The sequence below is a fragment of the Clupea harengus genome, chromosome 4 (genome assembly GCF_900700415.2).
Source record: "Clupea harengus chromosome 4, Ch_v2.0.2, whole genome shotgun sequence".
NCBI lineage: Eukaryota > Metazoa > Chordata > Actinopteri > Clupeiformes > Clupeidae > Clupea > Clupea harengus.
In genome coordinates, this window is record NC_045155.1 from 9,032,347 (window position 1) to 9,056,246 (window position 23,900).

Genomic DNA, 23,900 nt, shown 5'->3' on the forward strand with positions numbered 1-23,900 from the left:
TGCCTGACAGCTGGAGCCAATCCATCAGGACGGAACAAAAACAGTCAGTGAATCGCAGCTGAAACACTGTTTACACTCTGGGGTGCGTGCAAACATGCGAACACACACATCTCTCTCCAGGGGGATGGAGGTACGCAGGGGCAACACATGGCATACACACACTCCCAGGACTTACTAGTGGATAGGGGGCCATTCGTGTCAGGGGTGCTGCCGTCCTCTGCTCCACTGGGAAGGTCTGTGGGGGGGGGGGGGGAACACAGTGGAGGTCATAACCACAACATCGCCATTATCTACGGTACCTATCCATCATCTATTCCAAGTAGGAACCCTGCTATTCATGTCCCACAAACACACTCTAACTGTGTCCTAGTAGGCTAGCCATAACTAAGAGATTAGTCCCAGCTCTGATCCCCTATGTGACCCTAGCCCCGGTCTTAACTGTCTTAACTTTTTTTATGAGCCACAGTGATCACAACTATCCCGATTCTTGGCCCTGTTTTTTTTTTTTTTTAACCCTGTTCTCCTGAACACTTGACCATGACCAATCCGGATCATGAACATGTAACAGAACAGTCTTAGTGCTAATGCTATCACCATTTGGTGATCTGTCTGCCTGTCTGACTGTTAATCCTGCACGTCCAAGTCACTCCAGGAGTGAACCTCACCCCCTGATCCATCAGCAGCAAAGTCCTCGTCATCATCCAGGTACTGCCGTGTCTGCCGGACCCTGTGGCCAGCCTCCAGGTCCTCCGGGACAGGCACCTCTCCCCACACCTTCGAGCTCCATGCCACCTGCGCACAGAGACATATAAAATGACATGTAAATGAATATGAAATGAAATATGAAATGAATATGAAATGAAATATGAAATGAAATATGAAATGACGTATACAATGACATGTAAAAACCCAGAAAATGCCAACAAGCTTAGCGTACTCTGAACCTTATGGGAGACTTCACAAAGGTAAACACTGACAACAAATCTGTCATGGCCCGGGAGAGAGCTGGGTAGAAGCATGGATTAAATATGATTACGCTCCGGTTTATGGCTCTGAATATGAGGGGAGAACCAGGGCAAAGCTCAGAACACAAACAATAACGCTTTTATTTCAAGTTCTCTGTGATCGAACAGTGAGGACATTCATCTGTAGAGTTTTGTGAAGACGGAGGAACACTGACTTCTCTGTGTGGCTCAGGACCTCCTGACACAGCCTGCAGGGAAGCCAGTGAACACCTCTAAATACAATCACATCGCAGTTGTGCTGACTAACGTTTCTCCCAACTCAAGTCATGTTTCACAATTCAGCAGTATTATGCTCACTGTTATCTCACTGAAGTTTTATGAATATGATAATTAGAAGAGAAGAGAGAGAGAGAGAGAGTGGTGGAGAGAAGACAGTGAGAGTGAGAGAGAGAAAGAGAGAGTGGTGGAGAGAGTGGGAGAAAGAGAGAGAGAGTGAGAGAGAGAAAGAGAGAGAGAGAGTGGTGGAGAGAAGACAGTGAGAGAGGGAGAGAGTGGCAGGAGTGTGTGTGGTCCTAATCAGTGGATAGCTGGGCAATGCTCTCACTCTCATCGCTCACTCTCTCCCCCTCTCTCTTCCTCTCTGTGTCCCTTGTACTGTCTCTCAGGACTCTGTGAGACAGTGCCTGTCAAAGGTGGGTCAGGCCTCAGGAGAAGTATGTCTTGTCTTTACAGCCTGAAGGCACTCAGGAAGTATTTTATCATGGAAACATCACGTCACCTCTGCAAACAACTGACTCCATAAACACAACACACATGCACATCACTCACACACATACACACACACACACACACACAGAGCCTGACAACAGCCTTCCACACTACAGTGGTCTTGTTTCCTGTCCTATCAATCACAGCAGCAAAGCAGCCCCTCAACACCCACACGATTTCTCACACAAAGGATAACATACACAAAGGACATGCATGCATACAATCACATATGACCTATACTCCTCTGTAATAACAATGTGTGTACGTGTGTGCATGTTTGTGTATGTGTGAGTGTGGGTTTGCCTCTCTGTTTGAGTTTGTATGTGTGTGTATGTGTGTGTGTGTGTGTGTGTGAAACTGTCTGTTTGGGTGTGTGGGTACTTAGAGTATGAGGGTGAAGTATCAGGCAGTCCCATCCATCCAAGTCCCTGTGTTTTGCTTATCTTTGCTGAGAGCACATAGCATTGAATCACTCCAATCATCTTAAACTCTCTTGTGTCGATCACTGAGGTTAAGGTTGGGCTGGCACCAAACTGGCATTAGACTGCCATGAAAAACACTTGCAAGAAAGGTTAGGTCTAAGGTATGGGGCACAATATGACCTGTCAAGGATGAGGCTGGCCTGAGATGCTGTAGCAGGAACGAGGCTGGCCCAAAGGCTGTGCAGATCTTGCATTGCTTTGCCCAACCTGGGACTGGCACTACATCTTGTGCCCAGACTAAGCCTAGCAACTAGGCTAACGAACGCTAACCAAACGTGCCTTAGTGAAGATGGCACCAGGGGCTTTGCCTGGCACCGGACCCGGGGGCAATCATCGTGGCCGTGCCCATCCAAGGGCTCCGGGCCCTGGGTGTGTTTGTGAGGCAGGCTGGCACGATGCCCCACGTTGCATTTTCCGTCGCCACGGCTCGCCAGCTCTCATTTCCAGCATCTCCATCAGCAGCAGGCTCCCATTTAAAGGGCTCCGGAGCCGTAAGAACTTGATCTCCCAGCCAAATCCCCGCTGCTCTGCCTGCGCGGCCTACAACAACAGTCCCGGGCCTTTTTCGAAAGGAAAATGCTGACGGGCAGAATCCTTTGAAGCGGCGAGCTGGTGTGCTCATCTCCTGGTGCACAGCCCATAGCGTCACACAACACTCGGGCCGTCCTGATACACGGCCCCAGCCTAGCTTTTAAGTCCAGGTCACAATGGCTCTTTCACAAGGGCTCCATTTTACGTGACTCAAGGAAGTGCCTGCCTGCCGAGCAGTGACACTGTAACTTCACCATTACTAGACAATTCTTCGGTGACGAAACCGTTCCTGACAGCAAGGGGAGACCAGACTAAAAACCAGTTGGATTGAGATGAACATGCCCAGACGGCAGGAGCTGTCCACCCCTGCTGCTTTTTCAACTCAGCCTCCATCTCCTTCTCCTCCTTCCAAACATATGGTTAAAGGAAAGACCTATAAACCCAGTGAGGGCAACTGCAAACCAAGAAAGGGTATCCCACAGACTATAGGGGAGGGAAAAAAAACGATATATACGTGAGGATGGAAGGCGTCACTCAGAGAGAGCAGCAACTAGAGATTCAGAGATGTGCAGCTACCTGTTAAAGAGCCGGTCGATGGCATAGAGAGAGGCGTGCAGTTACAGGCCCGTCAGGTCAGGGGGAGAGAAAGGAGACGGCTACTCTGGCTTTATGGAATTCTGAAGGATTCTTGTTCTTCTTCTAATAGGAAAACCTATAAGAAGTTACTGATTTGTACAAAGATGAAAAGCAGCAAACCAGAAAACTATCTATAACATTTAAAAGCTCCAAGAGGAAATGTTCTCCTGACAGGATAAGCCAAAGAAGGAGAGAGAGTGCACTGGATGTCTTTTTTGGAGCTTGTCACAAATCCAGAGAGGAGCAGCTTGACCTGCGGCTTGATTATACTCTGTGGCCTCTGTGCTACAAGAGCACCAACTTGCCAACTGTGGACTCAAAGCAGACTAGAAAGTACAACAAGAACAGCTACGCCCCCGTGGTGTCCGCAACTGCCTGTGTGTGAGTCCGCAAACAAGTATAATCAAGGCCTTAGGCTCATTTATGGGTCATGGGCAGCAGTTCTAACTTAGGGACATAATTAGAGGGCTAAAAGTGTGAAGTGCTCACTACCAACTGCACAAGGGATAGCTGACAGGGGGACAGTTATACTCTCTCCAATAGTGTCCAAGAGCCTTACTGCTAAGGCACCATGGTGAGAGGAGAATAAAGGCCATGAGCAGCACAAAATAACACAGACCCAGAGTGGAGAAGCCACAGGATCACCGGGGCAGTTCCAGACCCAGAGTGGAGAAGCCACAGGATCACAGGGGCAGTTCCAGACCCAGGAGGTTTTTATAGACTCAGAAGAGGGCAGGAATGTGTGGCAGAATGCATCGCCTCCGGGAACTAAAGTACGCACTTGGCTTGACCCCTCGTTGCAGCTTCAGGCAGTTAAGACTTGTCCACTTTTGAAGGTATGTCTACTGTTGAGATAGGAGCAATTCTTCAGCCATTCTCCACAAACACAATCACACACACACCTCTTGCATATGAAAAAACACACGCGCATACGCATACACACACACACACACACACACACACACACACATTTTCCTGGTCACTCTCTCCACTCCACCCCACCCCAACCAGCCTACAAAGGCTTTCGGCTCACACCTTGTCAAAGCAGATAGGCACATGCACACACACATTTGCCACATTCCAGGGCTGTGGAATCTGTGTGTTTACTTTCCTATGGCGGGTTTTCACAACGCCTGCTGCCTGCCTTGTAACCATTCACTGGCACACAGGGACCAAGGACCCCTGGGTTCTCAGACAGAGCTCTGCTGGCTAGCTGTCTGTCCATCAGTGAATTCAATGAGCAGCATGAAGAAAAACAACACCTCTCTCTCACTCTCCCTTTCTGCTCATAAACTCAGTTTTCAGTTTCTCAACAGCTTTATGTGTTATGTGCAAATTCACTGCCTGAGTTGGTATCCTTAATAAAATAAACCAGTCTCCTGAAATACAATACTCATCTGTGTTAGCATCCATGCTAATACAGTCTACCACTTTATAATAGCACTATTCAACCAAGCAAGCAAACTTGCTAACTCAAGGTATTTACTAGCGCACACCCTGTCTGAGTTAACTGCTTTACCAATACAAGCTACCCTCAAGGCACATCTTAATGGTCAACTTACTACCGGTCAAATAATATTACAAGAAATCCAAGCCAAGCTTGAACTTTTTACGAGGAAGTCTTTGAGAGACCAAACAGGAAAATCGGGAGCCCCTTTTATGGCCTATGCCTCTAGCTCTCCCTTTCCCTCTCTCTTTCCCTCTAGCTCTTCCTCTCTCTTTCCCTCTCTCTCCCTCTCTTTCTCTTTCTCTCAAACACACATGGCCTGCACTGCCTGGCACCAGCACCAAGCCACTTAGAGATGGAGTGGACTCAGGAGAAACGGAGACTTGTACAAAGAGCACATATTCACACACACACACACACACACACACACACACACACACACACAGAGAGAGAGAGAGACACACACACTCCCTCTAGCTTGCTCATGTTTGTGTGAACACACACACACAAAGCTGTTGTGGAGCTGCGAGGCTTGTCAGCCTCTCAGGAACAGTGCGAGGGCATGTACAGGCAAAGAGGGTGCTGACAGGCACTGAGGAGACGTGAGCGACAGAGAACTCAGCCTTTTCCACACCTCACACACACACACACACACACACACACACACACACACACACACACACACATCCTGTTATCCTATGGCCCTTGTCAGCTGTAGGTTGGTTTTGTTTGTACGTGTATGTGTGTTTAACCTCTGGGGAAGGCTTGCTGTGGGATAGTGACTGACAGAGCTGCAACCCTCCTCATCCCTGGAGAGAATCTGCCCTCAGAGAAGAGGTGTGACAGCAAAAGTTGCAAATGGTGGAAATCCTGATGCTTCTGCAAGACTGGGAAGGGTGACGCATGGAAAAATGCTCCATTGCACTGCGTTGCCACCCTGGCCAATGGAAGTACACACACACGAGCGCGCGCGCACACACACACAAACAGTACCCATCCTGTCCACTTAGAGTATTTCTTACCACTCTGACCACTATAAAAACACACACCTTATAACCCTGACCACTAGAAATGCCCACACAGACACACACACAGACACACACACAGACACACACACACACACACCCTTTCCGTCACCCTCATCACTAGGGTGTGTGTTACCACCAAGACAACTGGAAACACACATTACCACTCTGACCACCTGGCATACACACATCCATACAGTTTTCCAACTAATCTAGTGAGGGTGCCTCACACAACCCCCCAAGATTAGGAAAACAGGAAGGAATACTCAAACAAACAAGACAAGCATTCTCACATATAAACACCTTGGCCCTCAACACACTCTAACCAAAGGCAAAACCCATCACCACCCATGCCACCCACACTCCATACACACACTAAACAATAACAATAACAACAACAATAACACTCTCCCCTCCACACACACACACACACACACACACACATACACACACGTATCTTCACATGTAGAGCAGTATTTACCTCCACAGAACCCTTGTCAGGTTCTTGTCACAGGCTAATTGTTTGGCTATGTGAGTGAGTGCTTGGCTCAGGGTGTCAGTGCTTATCCACTGGCATACTTTTCTGTATATTTAAAGCTCAGTGCATTTTGGCAGGGCGACACAAGGGCGAGACAGACATTTTTGCTGTGAAACTAGACCTGGGGAAACCAACCTGAAGCCAACCTCACACACACACACACACACACACACACACACGCACATTCATACTGGCAATGGGGGGTCATTTCCAATGTTGATGACACCAGAATCACAAGACCACGTGAATGTGAGTGCCCACATATGTATTTCCCCACACACTCCATAAACAAGCATTCTCTGTGTGGGCCACAGAAAGGGAGCATGAAGTATTAGTATGTGTGTTTAAGTGTGTATCTGTGGGTATGTGTGCTTGTTTGTGTGTTTAAGCATTTCATTCTACATGTGTTTATGAATTTGTGTGTGTGTGTGTGTGTGTGTGTGTGTGTGTGTGTGTGTGTGTGTGTGTGTGTGTGTGTGTGCGTGTGTACTGGCTGATCCTCTGTGCCTTCCTGTGGGGCCCAGATGACTACCCCCTCCCCTCCATTATCACCCCAGTAGGGCCCTCACACCTCTGGACCACCTGGGCTCGACACTAACCTCCCCCCCAGCCCCGACCACCACACACACTGTCCAAACACACAAATCACACACACAAATGCAACATGTGGGCCATAGTTTCAGAGTCACAAGACACCCTCAGTAGCCCACAGGAGTTCAGTGCAAAAGACCTCACCAGTCTGAAAGGCACCTTACTCCTACAATATCTCTATAGCAAGTAGTACCCAGGAAGGCATTATATCACAAATGTGCTGTTCGCGCGGCTTTGAAACAGAATAAAGTTGATTGAAATATAAACTTCAGTAAATTATCATAACTTTATTCTGTTTTCATGGATTAAGTGTACTAAAATAACACCAATGAAATGTCCTTGTGTAATCCCGAACCAATACACCTTGACTTTAATAGCATTCTAATCCTATACTTCTGTCATAACATCAAATAGTAACATCTGCTCATAAACGCAGTTTCACCCGCTATCCATTGCCTGCATACTCCACTGAGGGGAACACAGGGTCATTCAGTGGCCCATGGCCGTAGTCTTTGCTACTGGAGAACACACAACATCTCCTGTGAACGTCTGCTACATGTGCCTCAGGAAATTACACTCAATCACCTTCAGTCACCAACTGTCAGTCATTTCAGCTTAGTCGTTCAGGAAACACACCCTCAGATATGAGCTATCAGAATCGATATCACCTTCATTACTTTGTCAGCTTCTAGCATGTGACTATTAATAGCTGCTTCCGGTAACCAGACGCGGGGTGCCTTGCTCTGCCCCAGAGGAGAGGGAGCGCTTCCCTAGTGGCTCTCCAGCCCATCTCACGTTCCCCAGACAACAGCTGCAGCGCTGGGTATTTATACCGCCTCCAGGAGGACCTGAGGAAGGCCTAAGGAGCACCGCCGAGCCGAGCCGCTGAGCCGCCACCTAACACCCTCTTCCCTCCAGCCGGAGCCAGGAGCTGGAGCCGGCTCAGTTGGAGATCCAGAGCGGATCAACTTTCTCCCGCACCCCAAACACACACCAAACAAACGTGCCATCACTTTCACCCAACCTCATACACACACGCACACACGCACACACGCACACACACACACACGCACACACACTCTTATAAATGAGACATTTTACATATACATAATTGCATATACAACTACTCATACTCAACTACAACATATGCCAGCTTGGCACAGATTTCTATATACAGAGCTGGGCTCGGGGCGGTCCCAGCTCAGATTGTTTACCCTTTTACCCAGTTGGGTGGTGTGTGTGATATGTCATGGTGGTGTGTCGTGGTGGGGTGGGGCGTGGTTTGGAATCGGGTGGTTCTGCTGGGCTGTGACAGGAAAATCAATTAAAATCACTCTCATAGCTCTGATGTCATCCTCCCAGGCAGGCTTTCTGTCCTGAGGCCTGTCCTGATTGACAAGGGATAAACAGCGCAGCAGTGGGGTCTTAAAAGAGGCTTTGCAGGGGCCTCCCTTCCATAGAGGCATGCAGAGATCTTGGTTCTTGCTGCAGGGTGCTTTGTCATGGAGCACAGTTGGACCTCCACTAAGGGAAAAGAGGTGCACCATCTCCAGACAGAACAATACCCCTTCAGGACCACTGCGCTTATTCAATCCACTGAGGCCTGCTGTGGAAACACTGCTGTTTGGTTTTTATCCAGAGCTATGAAAAGAAGAAAGTATGAAGGTATGAGGTCTTAACATGACCATTCAGAACAAAAGATGACTTTGAGTATGTCCCATGAATCCCTTGGTTACTCACACCCCAAGCATTCCAGCACATCTTCTAACTGTATGAACAGCCCACTGTGGGTCCAATTAAGGGAGTAACACAAAGGAAGGGAGTAGCCATGGTACCGAACTGGAACGGCTTCCAGTGATACTCCATTGCAGCATCTTTAGGATTCTCTGACGGAATGCTGCACTGGGATGTAACGCCCTGGCATACAAGCACAGGCCGCCCTGGCATACAAGCACAGCGCCGCCCTGGCATACAAGCACAGCGCCGCCCTGGCATACAAGCACAGTGCCGCCCTGGCGTGGTGCCTCTGGCCTCTTGAGCTTGCCATCGCAAAGCCCATTTGCTCCAATCTGGCCCCTCGTAATTCAATTACAGCAGTGAGCTGGAGCTCTCAAAAGAACAACCGGCCATCAGGGTCCAAAAATAGCCGCTGGCTTCTCCCTCTGACAGAACCATGACTCAAGAGAAGGCAAAAGAGAAAAATGAAAAAAAAAAACTTGTGGAGAAAGCTGGGCAAAACGAAATGTCCGCTGATTGCGTTAGCGGCAAACTGAACTAACACATCTGTAAGGAATAATCAGATTTTTGCGAGTGTTTTTTTTTTTTTTTTAAGCCTTGTGTGGAATCCTCAACCACTCGCGAGCACACATTCTTGGTGATCACTTTAATAGCCACATGACAACTGCAGGCTGTGTGCACGTAGCCATGGCCACGTGAGCCACGTCTATGCTAACAGCACTTCGTGTCCCGGGCAGGAAGATTCAAAGAGAAGGGGCTGATTTCATTTAAGATGTCTGATGTGGGCCTGAGAAGGCAGAGAAAAAAAAGCTCAAGGCCAAACAGGGCCGGCTGTCAAGTGCCTGTCTGTGTGTGCGTGTGTTTGAGAAAGAGAAACTTAGTTCCTGTAAAGTCCAGCTGATATTATTGAATTGAGGTGAGTGCAGAGCACAAGGGTGTTGGCATGAGGAGACCAAGCAGCTGTCAGCCTCTCCAAAGCTCCTGATACAGGAGACAGAACTACTAACAGTGAGAGAAAGACAGTAACTATGGGTCATCGTGTGTGTTTACTGTACATGTGAAAGTGTGTGTGATGGGGAGGGATGCATGTGTGTATGTGTAAGCAAATATATATGTAATATATGTATACACTATAAGTGTGACTGTATGACTGTGTGTGTGTGAGTGTAACTGTTGGTGTGTGTACATGATTGTGTGTGCGTGTGTGTGTGTGTGTGCACCAGTGGTGTGTGACTGTCAGGTCTAAACTGCTTCCCCTCTCTCTGGTCTCCCAAATGTAATTAAACGGGTCAGACTTCAGATGCATCACATGCTATTTTAAACCTCCCTCATTGCATTATCTCAGCATGGCTTGACCATCAGGGTTACTGTGCAGGAAGGAACCGTGACAGGTGCACTGGCCTGCAACAAGTCTCTCCTCTCATCTGGACACACAGCTGCACACAGCTCCATCACATGAGCAAGTGCACGGTTCTCATACTCCACCAACCCTGGACTGGTTTCTCTATTCTGATGCAATTCTGCATTTTTTTGTCAAGATCAAGACAGCGTAATCAAGTTAATTACCAATTACAACGGACTACGAGTTCAGAAAGGATAGTCTTCATCTGCCTGGCTCTGCCCGCCTAATGCTCCCTGCTCAGTTTTCGCTGGGATCATAATCTGGAAACCCTCTTTGCAAGATGAATCGCTGGGCCATTTTTAAGGGCCTCTAATCTATGTGCGATAACACTGAAGTGAAGCATTGGTTCACTTTTTTCAGAATTTGGTTATACCAGATCTTCATAGCATGAGGTGATCATATTCTTGCAATATAGTTGTCCAATCACAAGACATGTTTTACATTCAGTAAAACAATGAATGAACTCATTGTGTGACTGTACTGTACGCTTGGCTTTTTTTTCTTCCCCATCTGCTTTCCAGCGTCACCTGTCTAGACCTGCTGTGAGTTTGGGGGGTCTGTACGTATACCATGTCTCCTTGTGCAAAAGCATGTCTTTTCATCTTTTCTCAACAGCAGTGTCTTCAAGCAGGTCTAGTTCACAACCATTAATAACTCTTTGTCTGATAAGTTTGTCCTGGCTGAACTTCCATTGTCACAAATTAGGACATAGGTGAACCTCATGCAGGCAGGAAGCAAGGAAGTCTACTGACGTGTTTCTTCTCACTGTTAGACATGTTGAACGTCTGGCTTACTAGATTGAGTGAGTGCCCAGTATGAAGGGAAAGAGTTTTTTTCCTCCAATTGTCTGATCTTGTTCCTGCCACTAATCTGCCACGCAAGCCGTTTACCAATTCCCCTGCTCTATTCCTGTCACATTTGCCATAAGTATACCAATTCATAAGAGATCAACAGTCTAGCAACTGTACTAGCCCCGTGGTCTATCTCCACACAATGTCGCCTTTGCAAACCATCTGCCAAGTCGGTTCCAGCTTCACAGTGGCCCAGTCCCTGTTTTCTTTCATACAAACACATGCTGGTAAAATGCGCCCTCCCAATGTATGTGTCTCTCTATATCCGCTCGGTTCTCTAAACATGTTCTCTACTCTGTCTCTCCTCCTCCTCTGTGCACTGTGTGTTCTGTTCTTGCCGCTGCCAGCTTTGTGGCTTCTGTACAGCATCTTGCCAAGAAGAAATCTATTACCCCGACACCAGACTGTGCTGGCACGGCGTGTGGCCCCCCCACCCCCTCTCATACACATTACACGCAAACATACACACACTACACATTAACCACACAATGACAAGCAAACACACGCGCACATATATCCATATGCCAGTCAAAGTGAGCGCAAACATGAAATGTAAATTGGACAGTGGAAGATGATAGATTTATTGGCTATTTCCTGGTAGCTTTTTGGTCTCTGAGGGCTACGGAGTATGACAGATGATGTCATATCATTTGGTGATTCGAAATTGTTTGCTTCCATTGGAACAAGAATAGATTTGGTTTATTTGATTTATTTCCTACGAATTCTGCATGTGTAAGGGGGGGATTGTCGGTGGATTTGTGGATATATGAGTGTGGGGGAGAGTGAGCGAGAGAGAGGGAAGGAAGGAGGGGGGGGGGGGGGGCACGTTTCTGGGCTGTGCTGTGTGGTGGTTCCAGCCACAAACTGGATAGAGTGGAGAGGGGAAGGGGGAGAGCGAGTCTAAACTCAGGTAGACAGGAGTCCAGGTGGTGAAGAAGGAAACGGGGTGGAAAGCTGGGATGAAAATGTCAAAATGTCATTTTTGTCATATGCAGCAGGACCTGTACACTAACCCACCAATAAAACAAGTTCCCTCAAGCAGCCAGGCTCTTGTCCTATCCTATGTTTACAGATGTTTATCTTATGATAGAAATCCCCTCATGATTCATTTGAGATGTAAACTGTAAATGAAAGCTGGAACATGGGAAACGGTGGCGATGACCTACACAAGCAGGAGGTGCCAGGAACTCATTGGTACTTAGCCAAAGTACACCACTGGCCAGACGAGATAGGCTCAGAGGTTCTCCTAAGAACATTGTTTTACCGCACCCTTAATTCATTTCGTACAGCAGACATGCGCATTTTAATTTTGCAGGGACCCTTCAAAAGGGTAGGTGCCTCCAGTGTGGTTATGAGCGCATTGAGCTGAGGTGAAGCGAACAGCCACCCCTTAACAACCCTTGATCACATGCATGTTCTTCACCCAATGCCCCTTTGGACTTTACAGGAGGTATGAGTCAGAACACTTGAACCATATGCAGTCACAAGTGTGGAGGTCCACTTCCAACTGCTAACGGCTAACAACTTCTCACACCGTAAACTGCAGGGGTAACAATGCGGTTATTTCTGACTTTGACATTCACAAACTTCAGATGGACTTAAAAGGAAGGGAAAGGCACATCTCAGTGATTTTGTACTATACATGTACTATGATGAATTGATTTACCTTTTTTCCGAACAAAACACAGACAATACGGAGAATACTTTCTTATTTACAGTTACTGCTAGAGGTTTCGTCCATTTATCCCTCAACACCAAATGCGCCTTCACAGAAAAACCAAGTTCACTGCCACGTAGTCTAGCTTTCCTCTACAAGTGACCCTTGACTTTAGCCTAGCACTCACAGGTTGAGACAGACGTGAGGAGAAAGAATCAGACAGGTCGAGTCAAACAAACATGGAGTCACTTTGTGATCTCAATGTTGGCGCTGGGGGCCCTGTTCAACCTCGACCTAACAACCATCGCCCGATTCATCACCTCCTTCTCTATCTGCATCTCCACCCCGCTGACAGAGGCCTATTGTTCTGGTGACTGATTGGCGGGGAGTCGCACGAGGCAGAACCCCGCCTGTTTGATCAGGCGCGCCGGCCCCTTCTCTCACTCAGACTTCCTTCCCCTGCATGCTCAAAATAAACCAGCACATTAACCTGCTGAAGAACAATGGGCTCATATAAACATGGGCCTCAGGTAAGACAAACATGAGAGCTCCTTGCACAACTGCCAGACAGGAAATCAAACCTCCAGGATGGCGCGAGAGGATCTGGGGGCCTCGAGTCACCTGCGGATCGCGTTCCAGATCAAAGCAGAGCGAGCTTTGTCTTCCCCTGCATGCTCCATATCTGGTCAGGATTTTTTTTTACCCCACAGCATTTCATGTTCAGCACTGAACCAAAAGAGCAGTTATCATTGCGCTATCGTCATTCACATGCCACTACGGTCCAACCCCCAGGAGACGCCAACACCTGAAAGCAAGCAGATAACTATAACCTGTTGTATGCGCAGCACCTGAGGCTTACTTCAGATCAATCGTCATCTGCTCAGCAGCACAGACATTTCTCATGTCGCTGGGGTTCTCCATGAGGTCTAATTGAAAGGTAGCTCAGGCAGGCCTGGCCTCCTCCTCCTCCTCCTCCTCCGGTCTCACAGCTGTTAGGCAGGGCCTCATCCAACTGTACTGTGGGGCAGCGGGCCAAGCCTGCCTTCTCATCGGCAGCAGATGTGTCTCTTGCCCAAGACTAATTATAGGCGCAGGTATCCATGAGAAAGAACAGAGAAAGGGAGGACTCAATGGGGAGGGTGTGGGATAGAAGGTGAAAAGAGAGAGAGAGAGTAGGAGAGGGAGAAGATAATTTGGCTCCCATTCCCCCAGGTGATTTTTGAAAGGTCTGCTTTAAATCTCTATTGTCTGAAGTTTTAATAGTTCTCGCCTTAGTGTCAACGTGAAATCATTACCCCTCTAAAATACTTGAAGCTACTGATGACAGCTAACTCAATAATTCATGTCAACATGTTCCATATGTACGTATATATAATATCCTAACATTCCTTCACGGGAAAGACTCCCTCTGTCTTTCTTCTTCAGACTAAGATCAGGAAGCTGCAAGTTGTGTATGGGTGTTGGCTCATTAAAACATATTCTGTCTGGTTGTATAACTAGCTTGACCCAGGGTTGCTACATGTGGAGACATAATCAGGTTTTAAAATCATTGGCGTGTTTGTTTGAGAATAAACAAGTTGAGGTTAACTCTTTGTTGGTTAATGACATAACGAGAGGGGCAGAAAAGTGGGAACTAGTGGCAAATGGGGAAAGGCGTGGAACTGGAGATTGCTTGCTGATGTCAGAAGGCAACTTCAAGTTCCATAGTTTTTTGTTGTGATTGCTATGAGACCAAACATCATATTATGAGTGCGAGCGCATTGTTTACTTTATTGAGTTGACGATTCCCTTTGAAGATGCAATTGAGGAAGCCTTTGAAAGGAAGAAGCTAAAGTATGCGGAACTGGTAGTGGAAGCGATGGAACGAGGTTGGCAAGCACACAGTGGAGATCAGTGGGTCTACCACCATCCAGCATGACATAGTATAATAAGATCAATAGTTAGATATTTAGGCAGTGCACCATTCAGATATGGAAATATGCATGTAGAATCTTTTCAAGGTGTATCTTGAGGTGTCTGTCTGTTGTGTCTGGTATTGATATGTGTCATGATAATTGGATGTGTCCTAACTCATTGTGAGCATGGGGGGGGGTGGGTATGGGACGCCTGACACCATCGTTGAGCCTTCTGGAGGTGTCATCGGCCTAATTCAACAAAACACTGACGATGGAAGGTCCCCTGGAAGGTGGAAATTCACGGTGGTAGTGCACCCTGTTGCGTTATACTACATGCGTCAGTGAAAAGTTTGACCGCTGTGGGAAAAAGCACAAGGAATTTAACATCTTTTCCCATGTATAACAAAAAAAAAGGAATGAGAGGTAATGAGTGAAAGATTCAAAAGCTGTCAAGTGTGAAGAGGTGGACACAGACAGAGGGTCAAGTCAACACATTGTTGGGGGCTTGAGAGCCACGGCAGTCAAGCCAATGGGAGAAATGAAAACTCGTCTCTCCGTCTAGTCTGCCCATCTGCGTTCCCGCCGTGAACAAACACCCCTCCGCTGCACATCTCCTTCCCACCCCCCCACCCCACCCCACCCCCCGGCCCTGCCTTTATCCTGTGGCAGCCAGACAGCACAGTCAACTCAGACATGTGCCCAGGGGGCTAGGGCCTCTGCCCCTGCCAACGCATTCCACAGTCGTCTCGCCTCTGTGCCAAACAGCCTCTGGTGTGCCCCTCAGTGCCCATGTCATGGGGCATCTGGGAGAGGGCTACCAATCAACGGGCAGAGGGCTGCAGGGACCCTTGGTCTCCCTCTGTTAGGCCAAACAGAGCTTCTCCAGGGGAGTCCTGTTGGATTATTACTGATAAAAGGGTAGTAACTGCAGGAGTTCCTTGGAAGAGGCATGTGAAGAGGCATGGACTTGGCTTGCCTTGGCTTGGCATCACAGGGCTTTATCTTCCCTCTTCAAAAGGTTTTAGGTTTTATGCACTTCACCACCCCCGCAACCCTTACCTAATGTTGTTCATGTTGGCTCCAAGCGGAACATTAAACATGTTGAGGTGAAACAGCTTTCAGGGCCATGGTCAGGGCAAGATGGTGGTGGTGGTGGTGGTGGGGGGGAGTGCAGGCAGTAACGTAAGGTTTACCACATGATATGATAGAATGCATATTCACCCCTGGATTTGCAGTGACTTAGAAACAGCTGCTCAAGCAAGCGGGAGGTATTTCAAAGCCAGGAATAAAGTCGTTCCCTCTGTGGTGAGTCAAATTAACAGGATTCCACCACACAATCCTTGCAGCTAGCAATTACAGGAGATCAACCACCAGTCCTCCAGCACTCCCTGTCTAAGAACAGAACAAGGACCGGCATTAGCACAGCAGAGCCAGGGTTTGTCAAAATTACACCACTGCACAACTACGGACTGCCTTTCCTTCACAGATGGACTGCCTTTGGACTGCCTTTCCATCAGAATCAATGCGCACGTTAAATCAGAGGCGCCTTAACCAGTTTGAATCTGACCATTAAAGGAAGGTGTTTGGAGACTGACCAAAGGGAGAGTTCCAGAGAGTTCTATGTAGAGGGGTTGACTCAGAAACTATAGTTTGACGGTAGGAAGAGTTAAGGTAAGTTCTTCGGTAAGTATTTGACTCTGGGGGAAGAGTTAAGGTAAGTTCTTCGGTAAGTATTTGACTCTGGGGGTGAGTTAAGAGTGAGTTTGATGGTGAGAGCCTCACTGAACGGAGAATGAAAGAGAGGTGTGCTTGGAGAAAATGTGTGACTAAGGAAACAGCGCCCCAGGCAGTGAGCGAAGGAGAGAGTGAGTGAGTGCCAGGCCTCGCCCCGGCATTCAATGGCAGCTCAGGGGTGGAGAGAAAATTACACACAGCCACTTTCAGCTCGAAGCCACAGAAATTCCAGCTCCACTGTCAGAGCCTGTACGCACGTCCCCGCTTCTCCTGCCTGCAGTCTGGCCAACCCTCAAACATTTGTGCATCTTGTAGGTACATAATAGCCAACACAGAAACTCGATCGGTGTGGGTGAGCGTCCATGCAGGAGACAAGGCAGATACTCTGTGATTACAGAGAGGGATGGCACCGAGGCCATTTCTCTGGGCTTTAGAGCTCCAGTGACCTGGAACACTTTTCCCAGGATGCATTTGACATGGTGTCTGGGAAGCTTTTAACCAGCACAATGGCAGTGGGTAGCTGGCGCGGTGAAACACAGTGATTTCCATCACACTAATGGGGACTCTCACAACGCACAGGATCCACATTCCTGCCTTATCATCTCAGGTTTCAGCCTTGCAGCTCTCCTCCAGCCTCCAGGCCTTCACCAGGTCCCACACACCCCACGCCACACATTCACACAGAAGCCCTTGCACCACCCGCTCAGACACAATCCCTCCCAACCAATCCACAGCTGGGGGAGACGTCCAACCCTCCCTCCCTCCCTCCGCCTTAGTTCCCGCTTCTTGTTTTCCAGCGAAGAATCACTGACAGGGAGCGCTGCTTTTTCAACAGGACTCCATGGAAAATATTACCTATGACATATGTAAATCGCAGTTTGCGCCGTTGTGCAAATCAAACCACCACATCTGAGCACTTGGCAATGCGGAGCAGCAAAAGCTGTGGTTTCTGGCAGGACTTGAAGTGGGTGTTGAGGGCAATTTAATCATTTCCAGTTTGAACAGGTTCCTTCCAGAGCTTTTGCGCTAATTTAGACTGCAGCAGCATATTTAGGAACAGCTGGCTCCAAAAAACTCCAAAAAGCTGCATTTCTACCAATTATCAGTGCATGGACCTCAGTCTGTTTCATATCACTAACCACCTCTTTCCTTACTTCAAGGGGCTGCCTGATATGTGATAACATAATCATTACAGTCTGAATATGTGAAATGTTATATCCCAAAAGGTTGAGTTAAACTGCATCCGCATGTGTTCTTACCCCCTATGACACTGAAAGACATAGCACATTAATGTTAAATAGTGAAACTTGGCACAGGGCACAGTCAAAACAAAGAGAACACTTTGCATTTTACATTATTCTTCAAGTAACCTTATTTCCCACTGAACCCTAAGCAAGTCTTCACATGTCTGCTCCAAGCAGCTAAGTTTACGTTGACCTTTCACACGTGTGGCACAGAACAAGTTTTCAAAGCCACTCAGGTTAGGAAAGACTAGCTGAAAGGCAATAGGCGGGCATCCAGTAACAACCCTGTAAACTTTATATTTATAAGCACAACAGACAGATGGCTCATGAGAAAGAAATCCCCAGAAGAAGCCCTCTATACACATCATTACAGAAATAGATACACAAATAAAAAAGAAGTAACTGCATTGCTATTTGCATGTGCGAAATCCCCCTCAGGAAACGCGTTCAGGAAAAGCCCATACAGGAAAACTCTTAGGAAAGCCCTAAGAAAACTGCTGTAGAGGAAGTAGCTTTTTACCATCACACAAATCATCCCTCCACACCCTGCTGTCTGCCGCCTGTACCCCCCCCTTCCTCTGAAGCCGGGCTTCAGGATGTGCTGAAGGACAACTGTGCTTAACATGAATGTTCTGTCTCTCACACACACATACAACCATGTGAACACAATCACGACTGGACATCTATACACTTGTTGTCATAACCACTAGCTTTTTTACACCCGCATCACTGGGTGCACGTATTCACTCTTTAATGAGAAAACACAAATATATGCACCCACAGAAATTAAAACACACCCCACTTAACACTACTTCTCACATGTTTAGCTGGACTCTCACAAACTATGCAGCCTCCTGTGCCTCTAACCCTAATACACACAAAAGCATTCCCAAGCCACACTCACACCTCCCACTGCCACCCCATATCCCCCCCCCCCCCACCCCACACACACACACACACACACACACACACACACCTCACACACTCCCCATAGCAAATAACCTCCTCATTGCACACACACACACACTCCTTATTTCACACACATCTCTGAGTGGTTGCTTGAGTCTGCAGTGCCTTGTGAGTGATTGTTATGTCTTCCTTATGCTACACAGATAGGGCATGAGATGGGTCTCGCCCACTGCTTATCTCTCGAGTGAAAAAAGCCAGTCCACTCTGTATCGCCAGCCCAAACTCAACATGTGCAGTACAAAACACATTTCCAGAATCCTCTACATGTGTGTGTGTGTGTGTGTGTGTGTGTGTGTGTGTGTGTGTGTGTGTGTGTGTGTGTGTGTGTGTGTGTGTGTGTGTGTCTGTGTGATCAGTAATCTCGCTTTCGCAGTGAAACTCTTTAACCTGAGGGTATAGAAATTCCTCAGTTCTCTATTAGTGGGACGGGGAATCTGCAGGGCAGGCTCGGGCTTGCCTCTGCCTAGCTAGGCATGGATGGGACAGGATGGAGGTTCTGGCCTTAGAACCCCCTGTCAGGGAGGGCAAAAACATGGCCTTATAGAACACTTCTCAAAACACAAGACTGCAAAGTGTCGGTCAAGCTTTCCTAAAACTTATCTTTTTTTTCATGTCTATAAAAGCCATTCCCTCTTTTCTTTTTTCTTGCTCTTTCTTTCATGCACTCACTCATTCATTCTCTTTCTTTCTCTTTCGCTCCAGGCTGAGGTATTCTGAGAGGATAAGGTATGAAGGCACATAGGCCTGCTCCACTCTGCATGACAATACAGCGCACTGCCGAACAATGGGGTGAGGCATTCAAGGGGAGTTCAAGTCAATGCAAGCCCAAAAGAAAGGATCAAAGATCTGAGGGAAGACAGACACCATAGGAACATTAAAGGAGGTGGGAAGGTCCATAAGGTGCCTCCGCATGTGTGTGATTCATGGACAGGCTGGCGGGGATAAAGGTGGCAGCCTTCTATTCAGAGAATCTGTCTTTAAAAACCACAGTTTGCACACTGGGTCCCAAAACACATCGCATCTCAATGCAGACTCTTTTATATCCCCTTAAGGTTCACATCAGTGCAGCTTGATGTGCCTCTGTTTGTTCACACATGTGAGCAACTGGGAGTGTTTGTGTACTTGTGTACACACACTACGTATGGGTGTTCAGTGTGTGTGTGTGTGTGTGTGTGTGTGTGTGTGTGTGTGTGTGTGTTTTCTGCAATGCCCCCAGTATGCACCCTCAAGTCTGCACATGCAGCCACTGCCGCCCCAGCTGAGGCACAGCTGTGTTGTCTCTGTCTCTCTCTCACACACATACACACAAAAGCTTAAGGTCTTTCTCTCTCTCTTTTTCACTCACCCTCACACACACACACTTGAACATAGCCACACAGGTTTACAGTCTCTTTCAATAGCCCACCCATACATGCACACACCATCGGTCACAGCTTTGACATAGATGAAAGGCCTAGACTCCAACAGCAGTTCCACAGGTTGCCCGCACCCAGGAGGGTGGATCTACCAACACACACCCACACATACACACACAATCACCCGCAGTCACAGAGCTGAAGGTGTATGACCCACATCAGAAGCGGCGTGTGATTTCCTGCAATAGGAAACAGGCCCAAACTCAGAGGAGTCCAACACAAAAGGGTCGCCAACAGCCAGTGAGATTCCCAGTAGATAACCACACGTACCAGATTTCAGATGTCGCACACCTACACCTTCCCTAGTAGACTACAGATCTCCTAGACTAGAGGACTCAATCACTCTCTGTCTCCCCTGTAAGCGCTCTCACTGAGAGAGGGATCTGCAACTGGTCAACTACAGGCAAAGCAGTACTGATAACTGCTCGAGTGCATCCATACTGAGTGAATACAATTTGTGTGGATGAATGTGCTGTGTGACTAGTTCATGGGTCAGTTTGTAAATCTGAGTTTGAGTAGGTGAGAAAGAAAGAGAGAAAGAAACTATATGCACATCTTTGCATCCAGGCAGAGATGGGTATTCCTGAGTCGGGCATGTTCATATGTCCATCACCAGTTTAAAATAAGCACCGCTGTGATATGGGAATGACATTGGGCTGAGTTCAGGACACGAGTGTTTACTCAGTGCATCTCGTGGTTTGGAGAACAGAGGCTATAAGGAGATGCTGGGTCCGATACGTAGGGACCTGGAGGCGTGTGTCTCACAAAAAAAGCTTTGTGACAAACACTTCATCTGTATAAGGCCAGAGGAATCCAGCCTACTCCCCCCATCTCTGCGGCGCAGTGAAGTCACAGAACACTTATGCACTTCTATCCTGGGAGGGACCTCTGGTCCAAAATAGCCAGCAGTACTTCCAGCAGTGCAGGAAGACAAACACAGACAAGGCAACTCTCAGACCACGGCCACTAATCAGAGACTAAACTGATAAGAGTCAATTGATCTGTCTCATACAGTTACCCAATACAAAATCAATAAAGAAATCTATTACTCTTGCCTCACTCCATTAGTAAGCAATTTGGCAAATCTTGTTGTTTGTCTGAAACGTAAGGGACACATTGATTACCCTAAAATTCCAACCGCTCAAGAATTGCTAGACAATGTACAAAATGTATGCAACTCCAAACTATTACGTAGTTCAATCATTAAATCGTTTAATATTATGTAATTATAGACATTTGCCATGTGTTCAGTATTCAGGCATTTGGTAAGCCTATGACTTTTAAATTGGTGTCTGTGTTATTCAATTCATGATGTGGGGGCTAAAGCACATACTGGGAAACTGATGTCATGGTGGCGGATGCAGTGCTGAGAGCAGTCTTGGCAGAGGCCTTCCATCCGCGAGCTGGAGGAGCCGGAGGAACCAGCTTGGGTGAATCATCTCAGCCTTAGTTCAAGTGTGAGGGCCGGCTATGGGAACAGCAGCTGTTGCCTGACTAAGAGCGTCCCCTCCCCACTGTTTCCCAGAGAAACCACAGCTGGAATCATGGGAACTTCACTAATGGCCTCCCGCTCCAGCCATCGCCGAAAACATGACTAGTGGCTAATGATGGACGATAAAGTGTCCCTATACTTAGTCATTGATGTACCTACACTGGTGTCAAGGGTGATAAGGGGTCAAGGGGAGGAGTGGAGAAGGCAGTAGTAGGAAGAGTGTTTTATGGCGCAGGTCAGTTAAACGCCTAATAAAGGCTTTGTGTGGTTTCTTTCAAGGGTTTTGTTAGGGCTGATTGATACTTAGGAGCCTGGGATTCCTGCTGGTCACTGGAGGGGAGGTGAATGGGGGGGGGGGGGTCTGGTCTAAAGCTGTAAGAGATGGGTCGGCAGGCCTAACAGCTCTGTTTGACTCCTGACGATAAAAACAGATGCTCGCAGTTCCAGATAATTCAATTATGGTCCCATTGTGTCACTCATGGTGGTCCCTAGACACAAGGGGCAGCCATGTCATGTTACCAATCCCAGCGAAGATGCTGGCGTGGGCAGGCTGGGGGAGTCTGGGGTTTGGGATTACCATGCCATGGACACTAGTTGGAGAAGACTTCTCATCATCATGTTATCTAAAGGACTTAGGCAGGGGGTCAATGGGTTATGAGGTTTTGGATCTGATGCACAGCGCATTGTCCAGAAAACGTTTCCCCCACCTCGCACTGACCCAAGCCCCCAACAGGTGCTACTCTCCAGGCTGGGCCACACTATCATCAGAGGGGAACGGAAGCCTGGACCTGGAAAAGTGCAGTCATCAACACCTCTGCCTTCACTGACAGCTATTTATACCATGTCTGCCAGGACTGTACTGGCTGAAGTCTGTTACACCAGAAACAAACAGTTCAAACACAATTTCCAACATCAGTCCAGTGAGATATGCAAGCTCGAGAGAGATAACCTCTCACAGATGTGCACATTCCAGCTCGACCTCATAACTGCCCTATATGAATCCCTCTGCGCCGTCACTCCCGACCGGATTCTCCAGTAGCGCAGGACCTTGGAGCTCAGCTGGACCCCAGGGTCTGCGTTAGGTGAAACACTCATTCAGAGGCTGATGTGGAGGTTGAGGCTCAGGAGAGTGTTTTCACTTGTTTTAAACGGTTATGGTTTTGTTAAACACATGGGATCATAGAAAAACAGAGAAAACATGTCCGATGTCTTAAATAAACCATACAGCAACATTAAGTCTACATGCTAAACTCTGCAAAATCTTGTCAACGTTTAACTTTCAGCCTGAATAAATATAGCCTAGATCATGGAGTAGATGTCGGAGAATTGGAGGTAAAGTTTCCGGACTTAATCTTAGTGTTAAAATTCTCAGATGTAGGCTTCCGCATTACCTGCGGAAACAACTCCTTTGAGTTAACTTCTTACAATCATAACATGAATGAATGATGAATGTGTTGAAATCAAGAAGCTGCAGCCATTAAGTTGGTGAAGTTTACGGACAAGCAGACGCCAGTAGGAGCAGCTATGAATAGTCTGGTTTCTAAGGACAAAATTAGATCCGAAAAGCTTTAGCCGAGAAAGATTACAGTTGAGGTAAGAAGAAATTGGGATTGGAGGTGTTTCTGTTGCAGAGGTTGGGTGCACAAAGCCCACAACCCTAAACACGTTCTTCTACGGAGAGGCTCAAAAGTTTCAGTATACGTCTTTTTCATCCATCTTAAACCTCTCTAATAGCCCTTCAGATTCGATAGGCCTACCTGTTGCCTATGTGAACACCATATTTGCACATCATATTCACGTAATTGTAAAAGTTCGGAGAGTTGTAATACAGCATTTTGCTTGAGGTAATAGAGTAGGTTAATGCACTTACATTGGTCAGATGAAACGTAAATATCAAAGAGATGAGGAGTCCGGACACTTTGTGGACATTCGTCCGAGTGCCCATTTTCTCCAGAGTTCGCTCAAGACCCACGCGCTAGAAGGAAAAAATCGAGGTCCCGCAATCACGAACTAATTTATAACACTTTCTTCTAAGGCAAGGCCGCAGTCTCTTTTCTGCCCCAGTCCCAGTAGGACTTCATTAAACTTTGCAGAAATCCAAGTGCAAAGAACCTATCTTTCATGTAATACCAAAATAACGCTGTGCAGTCTTTAAATAGTTATTCACCTCCCTCTCCCGTCTCAACTCTCTTCCCAACTCCGAAACTTCGACATACAATGCCAGCGCAAGACACTAGAAGTCCAGTGCAGTCGGGATGGGATCCGCGAGCGCTGGCCGCAGTAAAAAGCGGAATGGAATTCAGGGAGCGCGAGATGCCCCGCGAGGAGACACCACCTACTTCCTAGCAAGGGTTACTGATATTGACAAATAGGGCCAAGCAGTTATTTCTTTTTGGACAGAAGCGGGTGAATATTTATGCAACAGTTTGAAATTAAATAGCAAAGGCTTACCACTTCCAAGATAATTTTACTAATCTGTGACTACTCTAGATTCACGCTATATAAAAATGTATTTCACAGG

The 23,900-nt window shown here is 47.4% G+C and overlaps 1 protein-coding gene across 10 annotated transcripts in view; it reads right to left on the bottom strand.

Annotated features, from left to right (window-relative positions):
- The window catches only part of hspg2 (heparan sulfate proteoglycan 2), an 87,854-nt gene extending 64,160 nt beyond the window's left edge, over positions 1 to 23,694 (bottom strand). For 9 of the 10 annotated variants that reach the window (XM_031566067.2, XM_031566070.2, XM_031566069.2 and 6 more), the window contains exons 1-3: positions 23,250 to 23,694; positions 666 to 792; positions 176 to 235 (exon numbers count right to left, since the gene is read on the bottom strand). In XM_031566067.2, the coding sequence (XP_031421927.1) occupies positions 176 to 235; positions 666 to 792; positions 23,250 to 23,324 (262 nt within the window). In that variant the 5' untranslated portion in view covers positions 23,325 to 23,694. The remainder of the gene's footprint in view (positions 1 to 175; positions 236 to 665; positions 793 to 23,249) is intronic. The other variant, XM_031566073.2, reaches the window with a different exon arrangement.
- Between the last annotated feature and the right edge of the window lie 206 nt (positions 23,695 to 23,900).